General features: G+C 35.5%; 1 protein-coding gene across 1 annotated transcript in view; it reads right to left on the bottom strand.

Moving 5' to 3' along the window:
- ARG1 (arginase 1) overlaps window positions 1-27,816 on the bottom strand; it is a 211,311-nt gene that overhangs the window by 6,444 nt on the left and 177,051 nt on the right. The window contains exon 7 of the mRNA XM_044064577.1: window positions 12,947-13,086. Within this exon, the coding sequence (XP_043920512.1) occupies window positions 12,947-13,086 (140 nt within the window). The remainder of the gene's footprint in view (window positions 1-12,946; window positions 13,087-27,816) is intronic.

Genomic DNA, 27,816 nt, shown 5'->3' on the forward strand with positions numbered 1-27,816 from the left:
TAGCTAGGAAAAAGACTGGAAGTAAATAGATGTTGTTTTCTTTCATGTACTAGTTGAAAAGGATTAGTTTCTGTTTCTCTGTGCAATTTCTCACGTCACTGCATATTTACCTGTTAATGTTGAGAGGCTGCTGGCATCTACCTTTAATTGTCCAATTTGCTGAGAAACCCTGTGATCATGTCATACGTGCAGACATGGATGTGCGCTGTAAAAACCCATTATATATCAACTGTTTGGACAAAATGAGCATGTGAAGGGTAAATACAGGATTAAAGCAAAAACTTGATCCTCCCTGTCAATGATAGCCCTGTTATTAGTATGCTTGGCACTCACCCCCATGGGACGTATTAACTGTAGCACTCTTTTACAGGGAGAAAGAACAGGTCAAGAGAGAAGATGGTGAGAGGTGAGGTTTATGTTCAGAAAAGAAGCAGAGCAAATAAATAAATAAACAAATAACCTTAGCAGAAAATGCCCAACTCACATTCTGATGCCAGGGCTGTTATTTCTGAGATAGAAGTAACACTGCAGGATAAAGGGGAAAATGGATTTCATTCCCCTTTAGCCATTCCTTGAGAGGAGATGTTAAACCAAAGTCACATCTGCTTGAGGTGGTGGTAGCTCAGGTGGATGCAAAAGATTCCAATGCACCTATTAAAAGAGTAGGGGCACTTTACTGAAAAGTAATACATGCATACGTACATACATACAACTATGAAACTTAGTAAAATTAGGGTCTATATCAGTTCATTGAAACATCTGAAGTTCGAACACCATATGTTTGAACTTCAAACCACAAAGTGCAAAAACACTGAAGTCTTAAAACAGCGATTTTTTTGCCCCGGGAAACCACACAATCGCACACTTACCTGAATCCAACCCGTAATTTCCCACCACAGTCCTGATACTCGCAAAGCCACAGAAACGGCCCACCTAATTCTTTCCCTGGGAAAGAATTTGGTGGGCCGCAGCTTTGTGATTACCAGCGTTTGAACATTACAGTCGGAACATCTGGTATTCGATATTCAGCAGTTTTGACGGCCTGATATAAACTCCTAAAATTAATATATATATAATATATATATATATATATATATATATATATATATATATATATATATATATATATATATATATATATATATATATATATATATATATATATATATATATATATACCATGCTTACAAAATTATTTTATTTTCAAATAAATAAGGAAGATTACAAATATTAAAGTCCCCCACTCATGTAACCATAACCGCTTTCTTATGTTTTTGATAATCTTTACAATATTCCAAACCTTATCATACATTATTTCTTTTAATCTAGCATTCCAAATTTCCCAAAACTACATAAAATAAATTACAACCATGTGATTCATAATTCTTATTCTCATAATATCCATACAAAATCATCTCCATAGTCAACTTGTCAATGTGTGATTGATCCAAATATATTTTGTTTACATAAGCATCACCAAATTTTGCAGACCCTAGTGAATTAAAAAAAAAAACATGATCTGAAGTTTCCATTAATTTACAATAAATACACACTCTATCTTCCTTTCTTTTATATAACATTTTGCAATTCAGATGAACATTTGCATGACATTTGTCAGGAAGAATGGAAGTAGGAGAAATATAAAATAAAAAGCATGTAGTAAATAGAGTCAGGACCTGAGTCAGTATCTTCCGCTGGTAGAAGGATATGTGTGTAGGGAATGAGTAGTATGAGTGCATTAAATATTGTTTTAGGTATAATAACAGGAGGAATACAATGAAGTAGATTTAGAAGTAAAACCGTAACATGAGAAATATATCTGTGCTAGAGTAAGGTGTCATAATACTAGAAAAGTTAGATGTTTAGCTATGGACAAAGCTGCTAATGGAACCATGTAATGTGATAAGGGTTTGTTTTTTAGACATGGCAAGCAGGGGAACCCTGTGGATATGAAATGAAAATGGGAGTCAAGTAAGGCAAGAAGAAATATTACATGGAGAAGACTGAGTAACAGAAGACAAAATAATTAAAAAGACTAAAACAGATGAAGTATATTGCATGTTTTTTATGCTGTTTGCTAGCAAATCAGTGTATAGATTATGAAAGTAAGAGATTAAAGAGGCTTTAAATAAGGAATTGGAAGGGAGAAAGAAATGGTAATGGCTTCTTTAAGAGTATGACTGACTAGAGAATTATTCACTTAGTGTAACCATATTACATACTAATTTAAGCAACAGAAGTTACTAAAAAACAGTTCTATTAAAAGTACCTTGCTTGTTAACCAAATTATATTTGATGGAAGAGTGAGCAGAGATAATTAAAATATGTATTTAAAATGCAGAGTTAGTAGTAAAGTAGCACAACAGATAGCACACTAGCCTTTGATGTAGAAGGCTATGGGCTCTATTTCCACCCCAGCTAGATCGATTGCTGACACTACATTGCAGCATAAGGGGAGGTGCTACACCTGTGAGTATGTCATCCTTCAGATGAAACATTAAATTAAGGTCCCATCTGCTTGAGTTAATGGTAGTTCAAGTGGATATAAAAGATCCCACTGCACCTATCAAAAAGAGTAGGGGTCCATTATTTATATACAAAAATAACTTTTATTTACAAAATATTTAAAATATTTACAAATGTACTGATATATAGATATACAAATATGGTTACACATACTTATAATTTCCTTTACAATCACACTAAATGTTCATCCCTATTAGACCCCCACTCCTTTTTCCACAACTACCATCTGATTTTACTTTATATTGTTGCTAAAATCCATTCACCATTAAACATAATTTCATTTAATCTTTCATTCCATATAAGATAAAATATATCTATTATTTTAACATATTCTTTATGTCTGTTCTTATAATATCCATATTTAATCTTACCCATATTTATTTTATCCATGTCTTTTATATCTTTTAAAATATCTTCTTTACATAGTTTCTCCAAAACGTTACTCTTTTACATTACAATAGCACATGTTCCATAGTTTCTTCTTCTTGCCATTGTAAACATATTCTATTACTTTTATTTTATATGGCATATTTCCTTTTATCTTTACTAGCAATTTATCTGTTATAGTCTCCACAAAAAATCTTGATATTTTACTTTCTAATTACACCATTCGTATTTTGATAGCTTTTTTTTATCTGTTAGATTTCCCCATGGTTTTAGATAGCACTGTTTGATCATTACATTCTTATACCGTACTTTCTGTCTTTTTCTATATCATCAAATTATATTTTCCACAAAAATATTTTTTCTTGGCAACATTTTATTTTTTCATTTATACAATCTTTTTTTCTTTTATTCTTTTTACCATATCCCAGAATTTATCATACTTATACCATTTTACTACTAATTCATCTTTTTTCATTTATCTACCTTAACACTTTGTACAAATTCAATGAAGCAGCATACACCACTGGGCTAATTAATCATAAAGATATTTCTTCTTTATTTATATACAAAACTCCTCTTTTTACTGACTAATCAATAATCCCATATAAATGAAAAATATATACTATTTTTCCATCAGTACTGAATTTATCAAATAAGCCTTTTTTCTGGATAATATTTCATATGTTCTCCAAAAAAGACAGGTTTGTTGTAGTTCTTCTATTTTCCCATTGAATTCTACTTATACGTTTATTCCCAAATTGTATACCTAACATATAAATTTCATTAATTGTAAAATATATATGCCCCTATCTTCACTACATCACTGGAACCTTTACTTTTCTCTTTATTTAAACCCATCCCTATTACCATTAGATACCCATTTGTGCAAATTATTACTTATTTTATCCAAACTGTGTTTTTTTTTGTAATTATTATAATGCCATCTGCATATGTTGACAAAACTGGAATTTTTAACACTTCAGGTAATTTACACCCCCACCTTCCTCATTTTGTAATTTATTTCACATAGTATCACATTCATAACTAAATGCAAAGAGTATACAACTCATTGGACATCCCTGTCTTACACCATTCTTTATATGTACCTCTTGGCTTAACCAGCCATTTACAAGTATTTTTACTTTATTATTACTATACACTAACATACATAATTTACTAACTTTCTCACTTACATTATATTCTTTCATTATTAACCATGAGATGCCTTATTAAGGTTTCATCATGATTTTTGCATCTACTTTTCTATTTATAATATCATCCACAATTTCTCTATCATTAATAATTCTTGACAACCCTTCCCCTTTATACTATCTTCCACAATATTTTCCATTTTAGTTTCAAATCTCTTTTGTATTATTTTCATAAAGATCTTATGATCACTATTATTCAATACTATCAGTCTCCATATTTTTTAATTGTATTATATCTTCCTTCTTCATTTAACCATTCATTCAAAATCTTTAAACCATATTTTAGCCAATGCCTTAATTTTCTTTTATATATTTCATACTCTATTACATCTGGTCCTGCAGGCAAATCTATATTTACTTGTCCTAATACTTTACCTAGCTCATTTAAAGAAATCTCATTTTTCCAACTCTTTACTCTCTTTCTCTGTTAACTTTTTTACTTTCCATGTTTTTTCGCTACCTTTTCTTCCTTTAACCATTTCTTGTACATATTCTTCTATACTATTCATAATCTTTTCCTGAGTTCTTTCTATTTTTTCTTTTACATTTTTTATTTCTCTCATTACACTATAATCTTCCTTTACTAATCTGCTTAAGTAACCTGATACTTCTTCTTTTTTTTATTATAAAAAGTCTTTGCTTATAAAACAATTACTGTATTTTTTCTTGATTTCTTTCTTATAATTATTTTTTTTGCCAAAGTACTTTCTATCATTATGTTCTAAATCTTCCAATGTATTGTTATATTTTCTTTTACAATTTTTCTTTTTCCTACTTTTCTCACTTCATATTGTCACTGTAAAAAAACATTTTTTTATTTTTTCTTAAATATCATCCACCACTCAGACCTATTTTGAAAAAAATGTTTTCACAGTAATATAATATTTCCATAAATCTATTATGAATCTCTTTCCTTCTTCATTCCATACGTTCTCATTTATACATTTTATTCATTTGCCTATTGTTATTTATCCCTTGCTTTCCTTTATCTCTAGCCATATTGCATAATGATCAGAACATCTACTATATCTACTAAATTCTACTGTAACTAAACCTTCTGATACTATAAAATAATATATTTCACTTCTATACATACCCCTTTGTAAGTCCATGAATTTTTGTCCCGTAGTTTTAACTTACCATATCTTATAACCTCTAGCATTTTTCTTATATCATTTCCTTTCTTTTTAAGCTTGCCTCTTAAATCAAAATTAAAGCCTCTTGTTATTATAATATTCATATTTATCATTACATATTCTAAAATCTGATGAAATCAGCATCCCCTTTCTTTACAATCAGTATAAGCATATAATGTTATAATTCTATGTACTTGTTATTTTCATTTTAAAATTACAATGGTTAATCTACCCATAACATCTCTCATTTGCTAAATTCCAGATTATCTTTCCTCTCCATAGTTTCTCTGTAATCTTTCTTCATTTGTTAAAAATCATGTATCTTCTAATATAATTACTTGCACATCACATGTATTACACAATAATAATATCTATATTCTTCTTACTATATTCTTAATGCTATTCACATTTATAAAAAGCACTCAAATTTTCATTTTCCCTTTTCTTCATGGTTTCATAACTTAATAGGCCATCCTAAGCCTAGCCAAGTTCCCTCCCAAGAGTTAGAATCAAACACTGTACCTTGTGTTTGTTTGTCAAATACCTTAACCATTATACCAGCCCCAATCATTAGCTATTTATATATATATATATATATATATATATAGAGAGAGAGAGAGAGAGATACATATAGATAGATAGATAGATAGATAGATAGATATAGATATAAATATTCATTTTTATCCATTTCCTTTCTTGTTTTCTTTTGTACTTATCCCTTTACATTTTCTTTTTCTGCATTTTACCCTTTTACCAATAGAGTTCTTTTCCCTCTTACTACATTCCAATTTATGTCTTCTTTATCAATTATTTCAGAACCTTCTTCTATGTCCTCATTATTATTTTTTCCTCATCTAATTCTTTTCCATTTCTACTACTTCTAAATGTTCTTCTCTTTGTTCATTTTCTCCTCTTTCCTTCTGCTTATTCTTATTTTCATTTTTGCAATCCATCCGTAACTGTCCAAGTTTGTTAATTTATGACATTTCAATTCACATTTTTTGCATCATGTCCCATTTCCCCACAAATAAAACATTTTATTTTGTCACAGCTACTTATCAAATGTCCTTTTTTTCCACAAAAAAAAACATGTTTTTGCTGTCTCAATATTTTATGACACTCCTATTCCCCTACATATTTATCATGTTTTGTATATGTAAAATTGTGTCTGTTTCTATTTTTAACACAATACTGCAATAAACCCAATTTGCCATAAACTTTTGCAATGCCCAGCTCTTTTTTACATGAAATTTTCAAACGTCCTTTCAAAGTCTGTCTTTCTATATCTTCTCAAAATTATACATGAATTCTTTTTTTTGTTTCCTTGTTAAAGGCTTTTAACACATAAAGATTCCATGGGTTACAGTCTTTCCTTTTTCCATATCCTCCAAGAAAACCTTCCATTGAAAAAACAGTCTCAAATATAATGTCATGAAATGCCTCTGTTAATAGGAATAAATGCTTTTACCTTGTGTGCTTTTACACCCAAAGGAGCTATTAAATTCTCCCACACTTCATACCTGCCTTTTCTTTGTCTTCTTTATTTTGACTTCTTATCAAATGTGATGTCTCTGCTCTGAGCTAGTGATCAAGAAGTCTCAATCCTCACCACAGACACCAGTGTGGGACGTTCACTTGGAACAAAGATAGATACACACAGTATTTCCAGTTGCAGCTCTCTTGCCCCAAGCACAATTTCTCTTAAGAGCACACAGAACACACGCAGTCTTGGGGCTGGGTTTCCTTCTCTCTCTTCAGACCCACAAATAAAACACCCCACTGACACAGCTGTAGATTTGAGTCTCCAGCCAGGTGTTCCAAGCTAATTCCTCCACCATCCTCTCTATTAAACCAGTAGCTAACATGCACATTCTTTGAGATTGTATTTTCACACAGATGCACACACCTGGAAAATGCTGGCATTGATTTATTAGCTATGACCCCTGCTCAGATTATAAGGTAGGTACTGCCACAAGAACACTCCAAAGTAATCTACTATAAGACTGTTACAAGGGTACGCAATTATACTGAGTAAAATAATAATACAAATGATAGCATTTGACCAATGCAGCAAGGCTTTCAGGAGCAAATAATGTGTCACCAAATAAATATAAGTACTTTCAAAGGTTAAAATATTCTCTAAAAGACCAGCCACAATGAAAAGTTTAAATATATTTAATAATAAATAATAAATAGCATGGAAATTCTAAATATTTATTTACAGTAAACACCAGAATTTCAATCACAGAAAATATTTAAAATAACACAGATGGATAGATGCAAACAGTTACAGGAAAAACAGTACCTAACTAATCTCACTATATTTTTCTGACTGATCTAAAGAACTGCTATTCCCTGGTTATTTACTAAAGCAAATTAAGATGAAATGGGTGAGTGGTCTTCCTTCTTTATCAGGTTTCAAAAACAGACTGCTCTGAGACTTCTGTCTCATCTAATATTAAAACATCATTTCAGTGCTGGCTTACAGAATGACATCACACACATCTGGTCATTTGACTTCTGGCTTCCATACCCCACTTTACTAGAAACCGAATTAGAATCTAGCACATATGTGTTGCCATACACCCACATAGAGCTTTGCTAAGATGTGTTATAGCATCTGGAAACTATAAAACCATTTCAAAACTTCCACCCTTCCAGGGTAACAATTAGTTCACTCCTAAGAGCAATACAGTAGGATTCCTAGCCCTGGTTTTCAGAGACATTTTGTCTCTGGCTGCAATCAGAACTGTCAGATACAATCTTTACGGCCTAAACCAGGTAATTCAATTTCAGACTATTTTTAAAAGTTAGCTGGATTGAGATTAATCTCTTTTCTTCCAGTATCCTCTGTTACAATATATTTTTTTCAACACTTACAATAAAGGCTGACATACAGGTGTATGTCTTTTCTGTCCAGCAGGACCCCACTGTTTGTACATTTTTTAACACAAGCAGCTTTACAAATACATTTTCAACACAAGCATCTGTACAAATCAGTTTGATATACAAATGGCATATAATTCCTTACAGAACTCCAGCTAGCTGGCATATGTTACTCATCCACTGTCCTTCTTCTCCTGGCATAGCTAGCTATACCTCACAGCATCACATCAAGTACTTCTGTTTTTCATTTACTTCTGCCTTCTTTTTTTCTACTCCACTTTTGCCTTCTTTTACTTTCTTTGTGTGTGTTTTCTTTTCCACCTCACCACTGTTCATCACGATTGTCTCTGCATCTTCCTTTTGCATTTTTTTCATAATGTCCCCCAGGAAACATCACCTTCATTTTCTGTCTCACTCTGCACCATTATTTCTTTACATAAATCATCCTACAACCTTCCCAACTGCAGGGTTGTAAATATACATCCATAATTTGCTAACTCATCTCCTTCAAACAGATTTCTTTGAAACGTTTACTCAGAATCCTGCACATCCTGCACACATTATCTGGTCTTGATATTTCTCCTCCATTTCTTTCACCACTCCATCATCTCCTTCTCTCTCTGTCTGCCCCCTTGTTTCTATAGGACACCTCTGTACCTGGAATGGAAACAGGAAGTGCTCCTTCAATATGGGTCCCACTCACAACAATGACAAGTAGGGGAAGTTCACTGATGCCTGGCCAAATTTTTCCTAGTAGTAGAAATACCATCTCGGGTTCCCCTGAAAAGAGGCTACTAGCCTAGTTCAACAAACTTGGTCAAATAAAGATATAGAAAATAAATAAAATAAAGGTAAGTAGGTTTGGTGAGGATAAGAAGTCTGTAAGCATAATCTAAAAGAGCAGGTGCTGGGCTTAAAGGTGAAGCAGTAAGTTTTATCAGCTAGATTTAACTTATTTAGTACTTTGCTATTACTGATAATGTGACAGAAGGTGTTACAACTAACTAAGAGAAGTAGAATTGAAAGCAAGAGGGTAAAAAATATTTTAATACTAAAATTGTTAGGAGTGGTTCTTGATTAAAACTTGTAGATGTAAGATTAAAGAGAAAAATCTGAACTTTGTTCAGACAGACAGATCACTAGTAAGTGGAATTCATAAAATAACCCTTTAAGATACATGGGCATAAAAAATTAGAATATTAGATCATACATTGCAGAATCCAGGGCTTGTAGAAATATGGGGAGATAATTATGAGACCAAGATGACCCCAAAAGCAATGCAAAAGAATCAAGAAAAAGGAAAACAAGGAAGGAAGGAATCCCTACAAAACTTTGAAATGCTGAGTGCAAAATATGTTTGAATGTGTTCTGTGTTAATATACAGTGTGTCTAAAATGGCATGTACATCACATAAATAAAATAAAACAAAAATAAGGTGAGAAACCACTCAAGAAAAAAGCACATGACTTAAGACCTACATAAACATTACATAAGGCAACCATCAATTATCACCATTGTTTCATAATGTAATTTAAAGCTATGTTTGTAGATAAAACATTACATAGGGAAAAATGGTCATTTCAGTGTGGAAAATTTTCAAACACTACAGACTGCAAAGGTGTTACACATGAAACCAGCAGGAAAAAAAAAACACCAAGTTAATGATAGCAAACAGTCAGTTTATTAAATTATCAGTGTGCCATCTTTATTCCAAATACTGTGGATAATTTTCATTGTCATTTCATTGCATGCCCCAAAGTACCTGATATTGTCACCATACTCTGATAAAACACTAGATGCAAAATTGTCTGAGGGAGAAAAAGAAATGAAATAAGGTATTCATTTAAAGAAGGCATTAACAAGACAATTATGTATAGAATCAGACAACAGTAAAATGATTTGAAGAATTTAGCTGAAAGGGAACATATTTAAGGCAGGAATATTAGGCAGAGTAAATGTGCTGTGAGAAGTAATTCAGGTTCTCTTAACAGTATAATATGGTAAGGGTACTGGGCAGAGTGGAGGTTCCTGCATTTACATGCATAGACCATGTCACCAAATCACAGGGAAAGTAATGCAGACTATGGTCTAAATTACAAACAGGAGGAGAAGATTTTCCCAGAGTGTAAAAACTCGTATAATAGACTGTACTGTTGATCTCCAAATTTAGCAATGTAATGACACAAAGTAGAACATATAAATAAAAGATGGTATTAACTTATCAATGAAGACCAGTATTTGTACGACCAGTAGAAGTCAGTATTTAAACATAAAGTATATAATGTTTTTAAAATTTCAGAAAGTAGAAAAGGGATTGATGTCAAAGATAGAAAGGATACAAGTGGAAGGGAAGCAACAAGAAACAGATAAGCTAAGGAAGAAATGGGAAGTGCTGATAAGTAAGGATTTGAACCTTCAGCAACAGGAAAGCATCTGCCATATTCTTGTACATATGTGCTTGCATAAGCACTTTTACACACCAGTAAGACTGCAAAGTATGTTTCTGATGTCTGAAGGCTACTTCTGGAGAGAAGATAGAGGGAAGAGGGGATACTTGAGACTTATATTCTGGTCATGTGCTAGATTACAGAACTCTAGAAAGGAGTTAAAAGAGTTGATTGACAATATAGCAATATCAGCGGAAAGACTATAGAGTTAAGTGAAGATAGATATCTTTTAGGTGTAGCTGATAAAGAGGATAAAAGCCAAGGACTGCAACAAATATTCTAGATAATTGTGTTAATGGCCAAAAAAATATATAAAAAAGAATGGAAGATAGAGAAGTCTGACTGTAAGAGAGGTGAGGAAGCTGGTCGACGGAATAAGAAAGGAAGAGGACAGACTAATAAAGGGCAACAAAATTTCAGGAACAGATGGCTGTCCTGGTTGAGATAACTATTTGTGAATATTAATAAATGTAAATGTTATATAGAGTTTTCATACATATTAGTTTGGGAGTGCAGAAAGTAAAACTGAAGAGTTTAAGTAACAAGGCAATAATGTAGCATTCACTTTGGACAGGGTTTAAGAATGAATTAACACTCTTGCAATTAGTAATCTATGAAGATGATTTAGAGGGACTGAAGTATTCATCCATCTATAAGAAGATAATGTTTAATGAGGAGAGGTATACTTAATATTTCAGTATTAATATTTTGCTACAAATAATCAACATTTTGATTATAGGTTTATAATCATCTATTTGGGTCATGCTACACTGTGTTAATTAATACTGATAGTTAACTAAAGAGAGAATTTGCAAAGCTGGCCTCTGGTGAGTTTTTGTGTACCATGCTTGCAACAATCATACAGCTTTGTGTTTCTCCTGTTTTCCGCTGTTTACTTTATAGTAATGGTATTCATAAGACTGTTTTATGCACCATCACCAGAGAGCCCCATGATATGGCTGAAGACTTACTGAACCACTCAAACCATTCACTGCTATATTTGCGTGTGGACTAAAATATGAGATATATAAAAATGCATATTTTCAAAAGTCGACTTAAATTCAGTAACCCAACACAGATGGCAGACTGTAGTATAGCAAAATCTACTGTTCTCTTCTTCTCATAATAATAATAGTAATATAATAATAATAATAATAATAATAATAATAATAATAATAATGTGGATATTCATTCATAAATAGTGCTGTATGAAGTACTGTGTAATATCACTGGCTGTTTTGTATTACATATCTAGCCGCATGTAGCAAAACTAAGAAAGTTTTAAAAATAGACAGTTTTATTAAATAGCACTTCACACAGAAACTCTTGTTCATGAATACCTAGTCTGGTCGACATTAGCAGAATAAACACTCCATTATAAGCATGTTGCTGAAAGTAATGTCATGAAGATACATATTTTTATTATTTAAGCTACACTTACAATGTAGTATGTAATGTTTACTGCACTGACTTTGCTTCTTTGTCAGGGAAATAAGAGATGGAAAGATGGAATATGCTGGTAGAAAGAGAGACAAAGACAAACTAACAGAAATACAGACAAGCCTAGCCATAAAAGTTTAGATGCAAACATATGGGAACAACGTATCAATTTATTTGTTGACCAGGAAAGTGTGACAGAGTTTGAAGCCTTTTTTTCAGTGAAGGACTGGAGACAAAAGCTTCTCTTACAAAACTGAAAGTACGACAGTTAACATTTAAAAAAAGGTGTACATAGTTCCAGTTACAGAAAAAAATCATATAGTAAAGTTAACATTGATTAATGAAGGCAAAATTACTGGTTAAGTCAAAAATGTACAAAGAAATTTAAGTGTACTTAGATTTACACTAAAACTATACTGTAGTAAAACTGCAAATTATGGCCACAGAAATGCAGCTGAATAATCTAAAGGGTAGGTAGTAGTCATGTGATCAAATAGTAGAAACACTGATTAACAACCTATTTCTTTGGGACATATCCTACAAATTACATTTAAAATACTGCTCCAATACAGCCTATAGCTCATAAAAGAATTGAGACTCCCACTTCATGTTTAGAATTTCAATTTATTTTTCGGTTCGGAGTTAGCACACAGCAGAGGAAAATGGTACATGGGAGAAGTGAAAAAACATGTCAACAACATCTTTATACTGGTCACCTGCTTAACTAAATACAAAATCATCTTAACCCATGAAATGGACCTGTAGAGCTCTTCAACTGTACACTTGTAACTGCATTGTGTCATTCGATAACATGAGCATAGCTTTTGTCTTTAAGCTGAAATGTCCTGTATGTATACAGTCTCCACATAAGTCATATATGTAGCAGCATTTTCTAAAGAAAGGTACTCCTTACCTGTTTTGTGCAGTACTTCAGCTATGTAGATGCCCTCTCTGTAGCACAATCCGCCAGGAACAGGGGTGCCAGTGGCAGGGGTTGCAGAGGAGTCCACACCATCTACATCAAAGCTCAGGTGAATTGGTCTTTTTTCACCACTAAGAGGGGAATTAAAAGAAAAGTTTACTTCTTCTAAAATGTAGAATTTGCAAACATACTTCAGTGTTTTGTAACATGACAAAATAATTGATACTTTAATACTGTCTAATCTATTTTTTTTGAAAGTAGGTGAAATAACCCGGTACTACTGTATGCTTGAGGCCATATCCAGCTGTGCTCAGACCATTGTAACTCAAAAGACAAAGGCATTTTCCAGTAGTTTCCAGTAGTTAGGTTAAGTTCTGGAAACCTGACTATTAAAACTCCAACCTTCAGTTGTGCAGATCACCACAAAAACAGGCAACCTTATTTGACAGCATTAATCAGGTTAACAAAGATGAAATAAAATATCATTGATTCTTTTATCGCAGGTCTGACATCATAACTTAAACATTTTTACAGTGATATCTGCCCCTTTCTTAAACCTGAAATGTGGTAGGGTGTGAAAACTGAAAGCTTTGAACAAAGATTTCTACAATTCTCTAGGATAACATCTTCTTAACCTCAATGTCCCTCAGATGCTGTCCCTAATGCTTAACATATGCAGCCGATTTTCTCTTTCTAGAAGGGGCTAGCCCTCCATTCCAAACAGATTCCATGTTTGTTCATATGTCGATGACTCACCAAGTGGAAGGAAAAGCTCACAATCTCTTGGGTTCCTGTGTTATACTGCTAATGCATATTCTCTCCTTTTTAGTTGGGCTTCTGGAATCTTCCCTTTCATTTTTTAACTCACTGCATTCATTCTGATAGTGTATACTAGTACCATATTACTCAATAATCATTGCTTCTTTACAAAACTTGCCAAAGCTCATGTAATTAAAATATTATGGCAGTAGGGGCTTTCAGACTTTTCAAAAGCAGACTACATTCAACAGCGCCTAACAAATCTGGTTTTGAATTCACCATCTAACACTTGCATTTGAAATTTCCACAGTAAAGTCACAATGAGAGATGCCACAGTAAATAATTCTGTAAATACTGTTCATTAGTTTAAGACTAACACGTTTGTCCAGGTTAAATGGGGCATTAAATTCAGTATTCATTTAATGTGTAGTATTGAATTATTCTTTTAGGATTTCATTTATAATACAATATGGCAGGCATTTAATTTTTTCATTATATTCCTCTGAGTACTCTCTGGACTAATTCCAGTTCTCATTACCCTTTTACAAATATAAATAGATAGACAGATTGATATAGATAAAATACATGTCTCTGTCTGTCTGTGTACTGTGACATAGTATTGCGGTATTTACCAGAAAGGTGTAAAAGTCATGCTAGTATTACTTGTAAACTTGGAAAAACAGGGAAAATTGTAACATTTGATGTTTAAATTTTGCATCCAAAAGCTGACCCTTTAAGATGATTAAATTTGTCTGACAATCAGAACCATGCATGAGCAAATGTATATAATCTAAATGGAGCCACAAAGAACTGTCACTCTTGAAGAAGAGAGAACTAGAGGCTTAGATTAATGCCTCTACAGAAGAGATGTGCATTCACAGTACATTTTTAAGAGAAAGAGTCCTGAAACCCATTTGCCTAGAGAATGTCAGAACTAGAGACTTTGGTTTGAATTGTGTTCAGCACCTGTGTTTTCTAAAGGTACTGTGACTTGTTTTCTACTAAAGACCACACATTACTTTTGTTTTGAAATGATACAACTTGTATGTTCCTTTGTGTAAGTAAAGCTGTTCTTATACAAAAGTTTCTTATCTCTGCTACATTGCTTTTCCATGGAATATCTATATGTGCACATCCATATAACTATATATATATATATATATATATATATATATATATATATATATATATATATGTGTGTGTGTGTGTGTGTGTGTGTGTGTGTGTGTGTGTGTGTGTGTGTGTGTTTGTGTGTTTGTGTGTGTTCGACACCTCATTGCAAATAATGCATAGATTAGTTAACAAGCAGCCCGGACTGTTTCTGAATATTACACTGTTGGAGAATGTAGTTAAAGTTTAGTTAAACCATACCAAAATACACTATTATTTTGTCCTGCATTTTCCTATCTGCAAGTACTAATATTCTGTTAGTTAAGTTCTCAGTCTGTGGAAAGAAAAAATCAGTGCCGTCTGTGGGTGTTACCAAGCCAACCTACACAGAAAAAAGTGTTTGCTTACTGAAGAAATGACACACTTTTGTCATATTGTATTTTTGCTATGGGCAACCACAATTAGAAGGTAAGGAACTACTTTTGAGTTAATGTGAATTTAACAAGTGAATTTTTGAGTCTGCATTGAAAAAGGGATGGGGGAGTAACCTTACAAAAAAGCATTATTGAATGCAGCTTTAACTGACTGCTAGCTCATATGTGGATTTTAAAGAACTGTGGTTATAATGGATTGCTTTGTTTGAACTATATTCAATAAACAGAGAATGAAATAAATATTTTAATTGCTGCTTTTTAAGCTGTGCTTTGCTAGATTCAAAAGCTTCTCTTAACATGGCCAAGCAGAGAATCAGAAACAGAAGCTAGACTCTTAGGAGTGAAGTAACTGAAATACTTGTTAAACAAAGTTTTAAAATGGCACAGAAAATAGAGTGGCAAGTACTGTTGAATCTTTTGACAAACTGATATGATAGCTGCTGAATGGTTGCTTACCAAACTTGCCATTTTTGTAAAGGGACTGCACTAAGCTGCTGAGAGAATTGCACTGGTGAACATGATGTATGTTCTCAATTTTACTGATGAAAGAAATTGCTGCAGCTGCTACTGAGAATTAAAAAGTCATGCTGAATTTTCAAACTGCATAAGTAACTTACTGCATATTAAATGTGGAAGTAAAAACAATGAACTGTGAAGAATTGGAGGTTTCAAATTATTTTTCTCCTGAAAGCAGCTGTTGGAAATTCTCTAAATATAAGAAATTCTTATGAGCATATGCAATGTGTGAAAAAGTGGTCTACAAGGAAAGTTTAGCAATAGCTGCTATACAGATTGTTGGAAATACTTTGTCACAAAATTTGTGTCATAAAATTGCTTTACCAAAGCTCTGTTAAATTATTGTGTAAGATGATGAGTCTTTGAAGGTAAACTTTCTGACAATGGAAATGAGTTCATTGCTGTGTTATGCAAAAAAGAAAACTAGATGCAGTCCTGGTGAAACTGATTGTGAAACATCTGTACTGAAAAATGAGAAGCAAAGAGGCTATAAGTAATAAATAAATAAATAAATAAATAAAAAATGTACTTCTTGTTATTTTGTAAAAGCAGCAGATGATAGGCTGTGCTGTGGTGCAACAGTATATATTCACAAAAGAAGGTATTATTGGCCAAATAGGACGGGTAATAAACAGTGATGTGATACTGCAAAATAAGAATGATTTGTATTTGAGTATCTACGGTCAACAGGACATCTGGATGTTTTACTGTCCAGCATTGTAATTATGCAAAGGGAAACCTTATATGAAGGTGAAGAATCCGGATCTAAAGGTTTGAGGAGAGCTGGCACAGATTAACTTAAATATCAGAACTTTTTTTTTGAGTGTGTTGTCAAAATAGACCTTGTTAAAAAAGCAGTGGAGCTTCTTATATGAAATTGTCATGCAACAATGGGCCAACAAAAACAAGGACAGTAAATGAAACACTTTCTCAGTGCTTTGCAGATTTGTAAGGAGAAGTCAAAGCATTAACTGAGAGTGTAGAAACATTACAAAGTAAGACAGACAGGTTCTATCTTTATGCAGAGAGAGAGAGAATCAGTATCAATTTTGGAACAGATGGTTTATGAAAATGAAAATGAAATGGCAGTTTTAAATGTTGTAGTATGGCATTGATAAGCAAATAAAATGGAAAAATAAAGCTAGCAAAGAAACAGTAGACTTGATCAAAACGTTTAGTACAAATTGAAAGTGAAACAAAACAAACACATCTTGAAAGTGCTATGCCAAGTAGCATTAGGAGCAAAGTGCCTGGTACTAGAACATGAAAGAGAAAAGTGAAATAAGTTCCAAACCTGACATTGAGTTTACAGACTTAAAGGGAAAAATGTGGTGAAAGAAAGAAAAGGTTAACAACATTCTCCTTGAAATAAAAAGTTAGTATAAGAATACTCTGTCTGAGAATGAGTTCCTAAATGCACAACTCCAAAAGACTGAAAACAAAGCCCAGTAGCATACCCAAATTTGTACTCACAGCAATAAAGTAGCCCAGCTAATAGAACAAAAGAAGCCTAGAAATGTAAACAAAAGTAAATGGTTGACACTGATCAGTGAGAAACCCAACAATCCAGCCATCCTCAACCCCTTTTTCCCATTTTACACATGGGGTCGGGGTGTCACTTCAACAGTGATAATCATCTCAAGCCAAGGTTTACACTACCAGGTGGCTAGCTCTGCCATGGTAGTTCATCTATATCACTCACTCATGCACACATTCACACCTACAGCCAATTGACAGTGCCCAATCCACCTACTGCATATCTTAGGAATGTGGGAGGAAACCCACATGACAGCAGTGAGGAAATGCAGACTCCACACAGAAGGCACCCCAGCCAAGAACTGAATTGGAGAACCCCTTGCTGTGAGGCGACAACACTAACTGCTGTACCACCGCGGCCACCCACAAAACCTATATGCAAATAAATACAGAGGTGAAATAACAGTGACTTACAGGCATTAAATCAAATCATTCAAGAGCTGCGGAACTAAAATGCTAAAAGAATGAAAGCCTTATTAATATGCTGCAGGAAGTAAAAAGTGCGTTGTGTTGCACACCTGAGGAACACCTTGATATTATTTTCTAGCTACCACTAAGTGTAAAGATCTGAAGGTTGGTAATAAAGTCCGAAGTAAATCTGGAGAAAATAGACACTATTTGAAAACAATATCTGTCAACATACTCTTCTCATGCTGAGCTGATATGAGAATGTCTTAGTGCTGTAAGAAACATATGAAAGGAAGATAATTCTCTCAGACAGAAAGAAGATATACTAGCAGACAGTGGTAACTAATATGGAGAACAGCTGAGGCCTTCAGAGTCTGAAAGCCATAGAAACCACTGAACAAAACTATACTTAATGCAGACTAGTATGTCTGGTGAGATCATAGAACAAACAGTTGCAGAAACCAAAACTGTGGAGAAAGAAACCCGTCCATTTTGGAGCATGGAGAAAGTCTTAGACTTTCTCAATATTGAATATAGTCCATTTATAAAGTATAAACTAGCAGACCCATCACTTTTATGTCTGATGTAAATAAAAACCCAGTAAGGGAGCCACAGTTAATGCCAGGAAAAAACTAAAGAGACAGTTCAAGCAGTCAAAACTGACAACATATTAAATGGTAAACCTTTTAGTGCAAACAGATGTGAAAATGCAGCACCTATAAATTATTTGGTGTCTGAAAAAAACACATTCAACCATTACAGGAACTTCTATCAGCATGGGAGATGATGGTGTGGATGGTTTTGATGGTTAGCAAAGAAAAACACAGCAACAGGATACTACGGTACAATTGCAGGATAAACAGACAGCTAAGCATAATGAGGAGAGTTTTCAAGTTGCAAATGGTTATGGTTTGTCACTTGTTTTATGCCATTCTGTGAAGGACGGAATTAGTTGTTGTTGTTGTCTTCCGGCTTTTCCCAGTTAGGGGTCACCACAGTGGAACTCCGGTCCGCTAATGATTGGCAGTAGATTTTCACGGTGCCGAGTTGCCAGCTCGATGCCCAACCTTCAACTAAGGCATGCCCATTCAATCATGTCTTTCGAAAGGATGGAATTAGTAACAGACATTAAAGCAGTGTTCTGACCTTATTAACAAAAGTGTTGACCAGTCTGGAGACCTAGATAGAGAAGTCAATGAGGGCAAGGACTGGCCAGGGCAGAAAAGCAGTTAAGTTGCTTTGTCCATTTCAAGGCTAGACTTGTTGATAGACATCTTTCAATGTGGAGAAAAAAATAACCCTATGCCAGTGAGTTTGTGAATCAGATGAGATATAGTCTGACAGTCTGGTGTTGCTTTTCCCCACAGGACTAAAATGGGGGGGAGGTTAACATAGTTTAGTGCCCTCTAGTAACTGGTTAAAATTTATGGCTCTGTAGTCTCAAATTATGGTGGGAGGAAGGCACGCGCGCACACACACGCACACACACACACATGCGCACACGCGCTCTGAGTGAAGGAAGCCACAACCTATTTTTTATCACAAGAAGTGCTTGAACAGAGAGACGAAACAGAGCCACTAGCAAAGTAACAGAGATGAGATTATGGGCTGTAGGAATACATATTATGGGAATCTCAGAGTGAAAAAGAGACTGTCATTGAAATTTGCCTGTTAGAGACAGAAGACAGTGTAACCAGGACTAAATACTCTTTTGGAATTTTGCCCAGAATATATGACCAGAAGAAACATTAGAATACAGACACCAGAGACATATTAATGGATAAACTTGACCAGGTTATGTGAACTATAAAACAAGGAGTGTTAACTGCATATATCTATTTATCTATAATTGGTGGGTAAGAGTGAACACTCAGAACAGTAAACACTCCTTTTTGCTTGTTTTTTCAGCCTATCATCTGCTTTCTCTATATGATTCCATTAAAGCTGAAAGAAGAAGAAGGTGGGAATTTGCCCTTACTCCACTACTGTGTGATCTCAGAACTATTCATATAATTTGCAGGGGTTGGAGGAGCACTCCCCCTTGGAGATGCATGGGCTTGCTGCCCTGGAAAAAAAATCACTTTTTCATTCACTCTTTGAAACATTCAATATTTCATGAGAGAAGTATATGCATATAATTATATATATATATATATATATATATATATATATATATATATATATATATATATATATATTTCGTGCTTGACTGATGGTTATTGCAAAGGAGATGTTAACAATTTGACTGAATAAAAGAACTGTGTTGGCAACTCATGTTAGGGGTAAACATAAGTCCAAGGTTTAATGAACGTCTGAATATTAAATGTGTTTTAAAAAACAGAACTGCTAAATGATAAACCTTGTCATTTATTTTACATGTGTTCATGTGATCATATAATCAAACCTATAAATAGACATGTTTTCAATGTGTGTTTATTTGGAAGACTTCCCGACAATAAAAGATGAAAGTTCTGAATAAGTTGCCGCTCTGGTGGTTCCTCAGACAAGTATTTGGTTGTTAATATATACACCCACACACAAACACACACATATGTATATATTTTGTACATACATGTGTGTAAATGTATACTTTATTTATGTATATGTGTGTGTGTGTGTGTGTGTGTGTGTGTGTGTGTGTGTGTGTGTGTGTGTGTGTGTGTGTGTGTGTGTGTGTGTATGTGTGTGTGTGTGTGTGTGTGTGTGTGTGTGTGTGTGTGTGTGAGTGTGACAGCACAACACACACACACACACACACACACACACACACACACACACACACACACACATACACACACACACACACACACACACACACACACACACACACACACACACACAGACACACACACACACACGCACACACACACACACACACACACACACACACACACACATTACATTGTGCAGATTTGAGCTATATCAACATTATACTTTAGCAATAATCCATGACTGGGTGAGGGTAATGCAGCATTTACCCATGGCTGGCATGGTTTGATCATGAGGGCAAATCCTGAGTAATTAAACAAAGCCAGACATGGGTAAATCCTGCATTACCCACACACAAGAGTAGATCCTTGCTATTATACAATGATATTGTTTAATAAAAAAGTGTTACCTTTTCTAAATAATGTCATTGTAGAAATGGCCTTTAGTGGCCTTCTGCTAGTTTCTCATACTCTGGAGCATTGAAGAAATCTACTGCACATGCAAACTACATTGCTGTATAATCTCTTTTATTGAGTTAGGTTATTCAGACTGGAAACAGTGAGACTTCAGCTTTATTTTTAATAACATATTCTGCTCTACTTAGCAGTTTACTGGTCTGAGTTGCCATACTTTAATTTTTTTCACTTAGCAATGCAGAGAAAGTGGAGTTCCTTCTGTGGGGAACTCAACTTACACAGAGCATGCTGACTGGACTGACCAATGAGTGTTTACATTTTTAAATATTAATTTTTTTTTAGCAACAGAGAAAACAGCATTTTCTTTCCATATAGCCATTAGTTTTGGTTTCTTTGATGAATAATTTTACAGACAATGTACAGTAATAGCAAAAATGAGACATTCTGCAGCTTCATGAGTGAAGCATGTACAACTGGTCCATAAGCTCACACACCAGACTTTTTTCTGTTGTGATATCATGGATTTACAATTTGCACACTAACTACTTTATCCAGTTGGCATGCTTCTTTTTGAATAGAAATGAGCCTTTATTGCATAATAACTCTGAGCGGATAGAATAACTAAATCCCTCATGCACATGTTTCTTAAAATGGACTGTATTTATACTGCTTCGTATTTTCCCCATTGCTTTCCTATCATGTTTTATTCTATGCTATCCTAGCCTCTATCCTCACTACAATAATCAGTCTACTCATACTGGTCCTGAGATGTACGTTAGCTCTCCTTTATCCCCTCACTCTACTTGTCATTTCTCCTTTCTATTTACATTAACTAGACAGCACATGGAGTGTGCCTAATGACTTTTGCTAATCATCACTGAATGCTCTTATGTTCGAGTCTTGCACACTGCAGCTAACTCAGAGCAGAACTAGAAGTGTTTTTCCAACTTTGAAAGCTATAATACACCTTGCAGTACCACAAATATAAAAAAAGTCATGAGAGAGTGAAGAGTATGAAATGTTTAAACTATTGGCTGTCTGTGTAGCAGTGGTAAGTGTATTACATCTTCCAAGATTGTGAAGCAGTGTGTGATATCGTTCTAGATGCAGTTCATGCTCCTACACATATATTTTTATGAAAATACTAGAATGTTGGGATAGCTAACCCTCTATGTAATACACAGAATCATGGTTGGTTTCTCCAGCTACTTATGTGTTTTTAGCATGAATGTCAGGATTCACGTATCCAGCTTCACTTTGCTCTGCTGTTGAGGTGAATCTCTTGGCACCCATATCTCAAGCCTACAACAATGTTCACAGGTTCACAGGTGTTTACTAGGCTAACGACCATAAGGGTCTTTTTAAGCCTAGCCATGCATCCCAAATCTCTGACAAGTTCTGATACCCTTAATAAGTGTAAGCATGGGCCTGGGAGATGAACAATTTACAGGTTACCTCTGTCCATTAGAGACATAGGTGCTAGATTAGGGATGAATTTCCTGTTTTCCAGCCAATTGTCCACGTCGCACTTGAATTGGGTTAGGGAGGAACTCTGCTTCACATGGATGGGGAGCCTGTTCCATAAATCGGGTAGTCTCTGTCATACACTTTCTCCAGCACATCTTATTTATATCACAGGCAAGGTTTAAGTGTTTAGAATGGGTAATTTTGGTACTGTTCATTTTGTGGATATGCAGGATGTCCATCAGAGTGGGCTTTGGCAATGCCCTGTATGCCAATCATAGATCTCCCCTCAAAAGCCAGTAGGAGACAGAATACAGAGATAGGGCCTTAAGGCAGTCTGCACAAGACGTATTACTTATGCCCTGTATTCTTTCAGTGAGGAACCTCTGTGGATGGTCCAGTTGTTGGATATGCCTGATTAGGTACATACCAAAGGGGTTGTACTCAATGATATGTCTTATGAATTTTGAATACAGTGGAACAATGACTTCCTTAGACTTAGATGCCTTGCATTTGTTTATAAGTTGCACAACATAGAATGATTTCCTCACCACTGTAGACATGTGATGATCTAAGGCTAGATTACTATCTAGGTGTGTCCCTAAGTCCCTGACTACTGGGTCAACTCAAAGGGGTGTGTTGTCAGGGTGATAGTTACCAGGGAAGGATGACTTCCCAAAGGATACTATTGTACATTTCTTGGCATTTAGTTTTAGTCCAAGGCTCTGAGACCAGTTGTTTGTCTGTGTCAGCCCCTCCTGGAGAACATTTGTGTTAGTGTGAGATTCAAGGACAGCTCCTAATTTGCAATCATATGCAAATTTAGTCAGCCAGAGACCACTGAAATTGGCCTTGACATCTGAGAAATAAATGCCAAAAAGGAGTGGTCCAAGGACTGATCACTGAGGGACTACACTTGTGACTGGCCTCTTTGTAGAGGTGGACACCCCAATTCTAACTTCCTGGGTCCTGTATGTGAGCCAGTTGGCTATCCACTGGGAGACATACGGGTTTGTACCTAACCTCTTACGTTTGTCAACTATATCCGAGTGGGGTATTGTGTCAAATGCCTTGGCCAGGTCAAGGTAGGCAGTGTGAACAACTTTGCCTTCAGCCATGTGTTTAGGAATGAAGACTCACTCATAATCCTAAATGTTCTGCTTTTTATGACAAAAGAATTTTGCTGACTTATGTTTTGTTTTGTTTGCATTATTGTCAACATTTCAGCAAGGAATAAATCCTGACAAGATATGCATCATAGGGAAACAATGGACCACACAGGGGTGTTGTAATGCCTGACACCAAAAGCAGAGTGCCTCTCTATTCTTTGGAAAATCTGTACTGGGCAAGGTCCTTAGAAACAAGGGCAAAATCATCATTGTGCCATTTTATTGCATTTGCACTTGCAAAAGTGGCATTTTCCAGATGTTTTGCAGGGGGTGAATTTGGAGGGTTTTTCCCCATGACTCCTTACAAAATTAAACATCGGACAGTATCGCACAACTTTTTGAAAGGGGTCAGACTTTAAAAAGTGTAATTTTGAGGCTTTTGACCTTGATATTGTAGATACTTATTTCCCTGTAACATCCAGGGTCTATATTATAAGCTTGACCACTAAGCTTGTTGAATGCTGAAATGGCGACAGCGAAATGGCAACAGCTTAAAATCGTGAATGGCCACTTACGTGAATTTTTTCATCGGGAAAGAATTTGCTTACCCATTACCGGGAAGTTGCCCCTTCCCCAATGTAGAGCGACCTCTGACTTGGTACATTTAGTTAGGGGGGCACAGCCCCCTGGCGACAATGGAGGGTGGAGCACCCCACTTTGTTAGTGTTTGGAAGTTTATTTTAATTTGTGATGGTTAAGCGAATTTTTTTCCCGATGAAAAAATTTGCGTAAGTGGCCGTCTGCAATTTTAAGCTTTTGCTGTTTAGCTGTCGATGTTTTGGCATTCGACAAGCTAAGCGGTCGAAATTCTAATATAGACCATGACATCCATGATGGAGGTCACTATTGTGTTTTTTAAATGGACATTGATTTTTTTTCAACTGTATTTGCTATTTACTGTGCTGGATTTTTTTGTAATTATTATGCATTTCTGTTACCGATTGAGAAATAGGTATTTTCTTTTTTCTGTATTGTTACTAAATTGTATTTGTTTATTTATATTATATATCTACACTATACATTCATTTAGTCAATGAAACAATCTCCGAACATTATATTTTCCAAACAAGAATGTCGATTTTCAAAGTGCCGAATGCAACATTTCCGACCGCTCTACCACCTAAACAAGCGCTACCATGGGTCAAAAAGGGGAGGATATTTTGTGTTTCAACTATAACCGATTCGCAGTTATGAGAACCTGCTGTACTGCTTTCGACAAGGTAACGGATGACTAAATGAATGCATACCTCTATCTACACATAAATGGATGGATAGATACATTTTTTTTTCATTTTGAGATTTTTAAGTTTGCTTTGCACTGGTAATTTGTATTTAATTTTAGAATTATGATACATTTCCACTGAATTATATGCACTTTATTCTTTATTTTATGTACTATTATATACTTCCTGTTTCTCATTTCAGGGGGGGGGAGTTAATGAGAACCTACTTTAGCATGGTCTGTTAGTTTTATACATACTTCTGTTGTTTTTCTGGTGTTTAGTTGGGGTAATTAATTATTTGGTTAATCACATCATCATTTTTTGTACAACTGTTTAGTCATCGCACTTCTGCTTTTCTTGAACATTATTGTATTACAGTTACTATCCATCCTATTGTCCATGGGACACTCACAGGTTGAGCTATGTCATCCCATTGCCCAAACTATGAAGCAGTGGAACTTTAAAAGTCCCGTTTTTTGATTCACGCCAAATCACTGTGGAAAAGCCGAAAATATTTCCTGTTTTTTCCACTGTAGTTTGGTTACATCACCAACCCAGACCTGCAGGCAGAGGTATTCCCTATTAGGTCCAGGTGTTGTAAATCATGCAACAACTGGCTGCAACTCTTGAAGGGGGCAGGGATTCAACCAGGAAGAGCCCTACAAAGGTCGCGGCTATAGAGTGTTTTTTTATTAAAGTTCCTACAGCTGCTAATATTAGGACTGCGATTTTCTGTTTGTTTCAAGACAGGATTCCAGCCAGCCATCGAGGAAGCCAGGAAGCTAGCCATCAAGGAAGCCAGGAAGCTCTGAAGTCATCCAGCTATCCAGGAAGCTAGGAAGCCAGCCAGCCAAACACTCTAGCAGGTAGGAAGCCTGCTTTCCAGCCAGCAAGCCACTGAAGCAGGTAGGAAGCCAGCTGGCCAGCCAGCCACTCAGCAGGCAGGAAGCCTGTTACCCAGCCAGCCACATCAGCTAGAAAGGAAGCCTGCTAGCCAGCCAGCCAGCCAGCCAACCAGCCACTCCAGCAGGCAGGAATCCAGTCATCTAATTAATTTTAGAGTTACTTTTTTGTAAAGTGAAAATGTGTTTAACTTTATTTTCTGCAGGGGTGGGGGGGGGGCATGTTTGGTGGTAAAAATAATGCATTTGGTTTTCTACAAGCTGTGCTAATGTCAAGTTTTCAATGGCCAAAATGCCCCCCCTACATTATGCCATTTACTATTTTACCTTTTTAAATGGTTTGTAATATTAATTCTCTTCTGCTCCATTTCTCAGGTCTTTCCTATGCCAATGTTTTGACAGTTTTCAGGTCCCAATGTTTATCAAATCAGTTCTTTCAAATGACAGTGTTTCTAGCGAGTTCTTTCAAATGCTAGTGTTTCTATCCCTCCAGCTACAACCCCTTTTTCCCATTTTTTGTACATGGGGTCATGGGGACATCACTTAACAGTGACAATCATCTAGAGCCAAGGCAGGTTTTTCTTCAGGCCTTCAGTGAATCTACATCAAAGAACAACTTTAGAAACTGCTTCATGTTTCAAATGTCAATGTTTTTATGATTGTTATCAGGTGCCAGTCTTTTTCAAACCAATTATTTCATGTGCCAGTGTTTCTTGCCAGTTCTTCTTCATGACCATATTTCTAGACAGTTCTTTTGTGTGCCAGTGTTTCTAGCCAGTTCATTCGTGTGCCAATATGTTACTGCACCCTACTATCACAGTTTTGCTAAATATGTTGCATATCAGTTAAGTACAGATTCAAAAACCAAGAGAGCAGCAGCTTCATCGCAGTCATCCACCAACAAGAGATGTGCAAGTGGCAGGATGTTTGGAAAATGGAATTTAACTGGATCGAGAAGTGCAATGATGTAAAAGCATTCTGCAGGTACTGCAAAAAGGAATTCCTGGTCACCTATGGTGGAAGAAACAATATCGCACAACATGAGGCAACTGAACAGCATCAGACTACTATTCTTCAAGCAAAATCCAGTCACCTGATGACAAAGTGAGCAAGGAACACAAACCTTGAGGGATTGAAACTTGAGATCATTGCAGAAGAAGCCTCTGAGGTGTTCAGTGCTGTTAAGCACAACGTTTCCTATAACCATTTGGACTGTGCAGTAAAACTGGCCAGCCAGTTATACAGCAACTCAAACATTGCAAAAAAGCTATCTTGGGGAAGAACCAAGGTTGAAGCCATTGTCAAAAATGTTTTGACACTGCACTCATTGGAATCCCTCCTGCATGACCTTCAGAAAACAGGCACTTCATTTGCAATTCCATCAGATGCTTCCAACAAGGGGAACATAACATTATTTCCACTTGTTGTGAGGTATAGGCCTGTAAGACTTCTATGAAGACCCTGATGAATCTGCCCAGGCTATATCACAGCTGATTTTGAACATTATGGAAAATCACTCCTTGCCCTGGAACAGCATTTCAGCATATGGGGCAGATAATGCCAGTGTGAACTATGGGAAGAAATCTAGTGTGTATGCCAGATTAAAAGAAAAGTGCCCATCACTCCAGAAGGCTAACTGTGTTGCCCACATCATTCACAATGCAGCCAGAAAAGCTGCAGCACAACTACCATATGATGTCCAAGTATTTGTAATGAAACTTTACAGCCATTTATCAGGCTCTGCCACAAGGACCAGGGACTTGAAAGACTTCTTTGAGTTGTGTGGTATGGAATTTGGGAATCTCTTAAGACATGTGCCAACAAGGTGGCTGCCACTCCTGCCAGCCATTGAAAGAACAGTGAAAAATCTGCCAGTGCTCCAGTCATATTCCCTCTCCCAGAGTGAAGAGGAGACCCCTCGGCAGATGTGGCAGTACGTTTCAGCTAATGAGCGCGATGAGAATGTATTTCCGACACTGTCCCAGTACTATCTGCATTTTCTCAGTGTTGTTCTCATGGATTTCATTGAACATGTAAGTATATTAGAAAAACAGCACTTACTGCCATGGAAACATTTTCTGTAATGGCCTTTCTCAAGGAAAAACTGCAGGCAAGAGCTGAAGGTGCTTTCTTTGGAGGAAAACTTAGGGCACTTATGAGCACATTAGACCGCACTTATGTTAACAAACTGAAAAGAGACTTCACTGTATTCTTG

Source organism: Protopterus annectens, chromosome 1.part0, assembly GCF_019279795.1.
Source record: "Protopterus annectens isolate FY-2018-M chromosome 1.part0, PAN1.0, whole genome shotgun sequence".
Classification (NCBI taxonomy): domain Eukaryota; kingdom Metazoa; phylum Chordata; order Ceratodontiformes; family Protopteridae; genus Protopterus; species Protopterus annectens.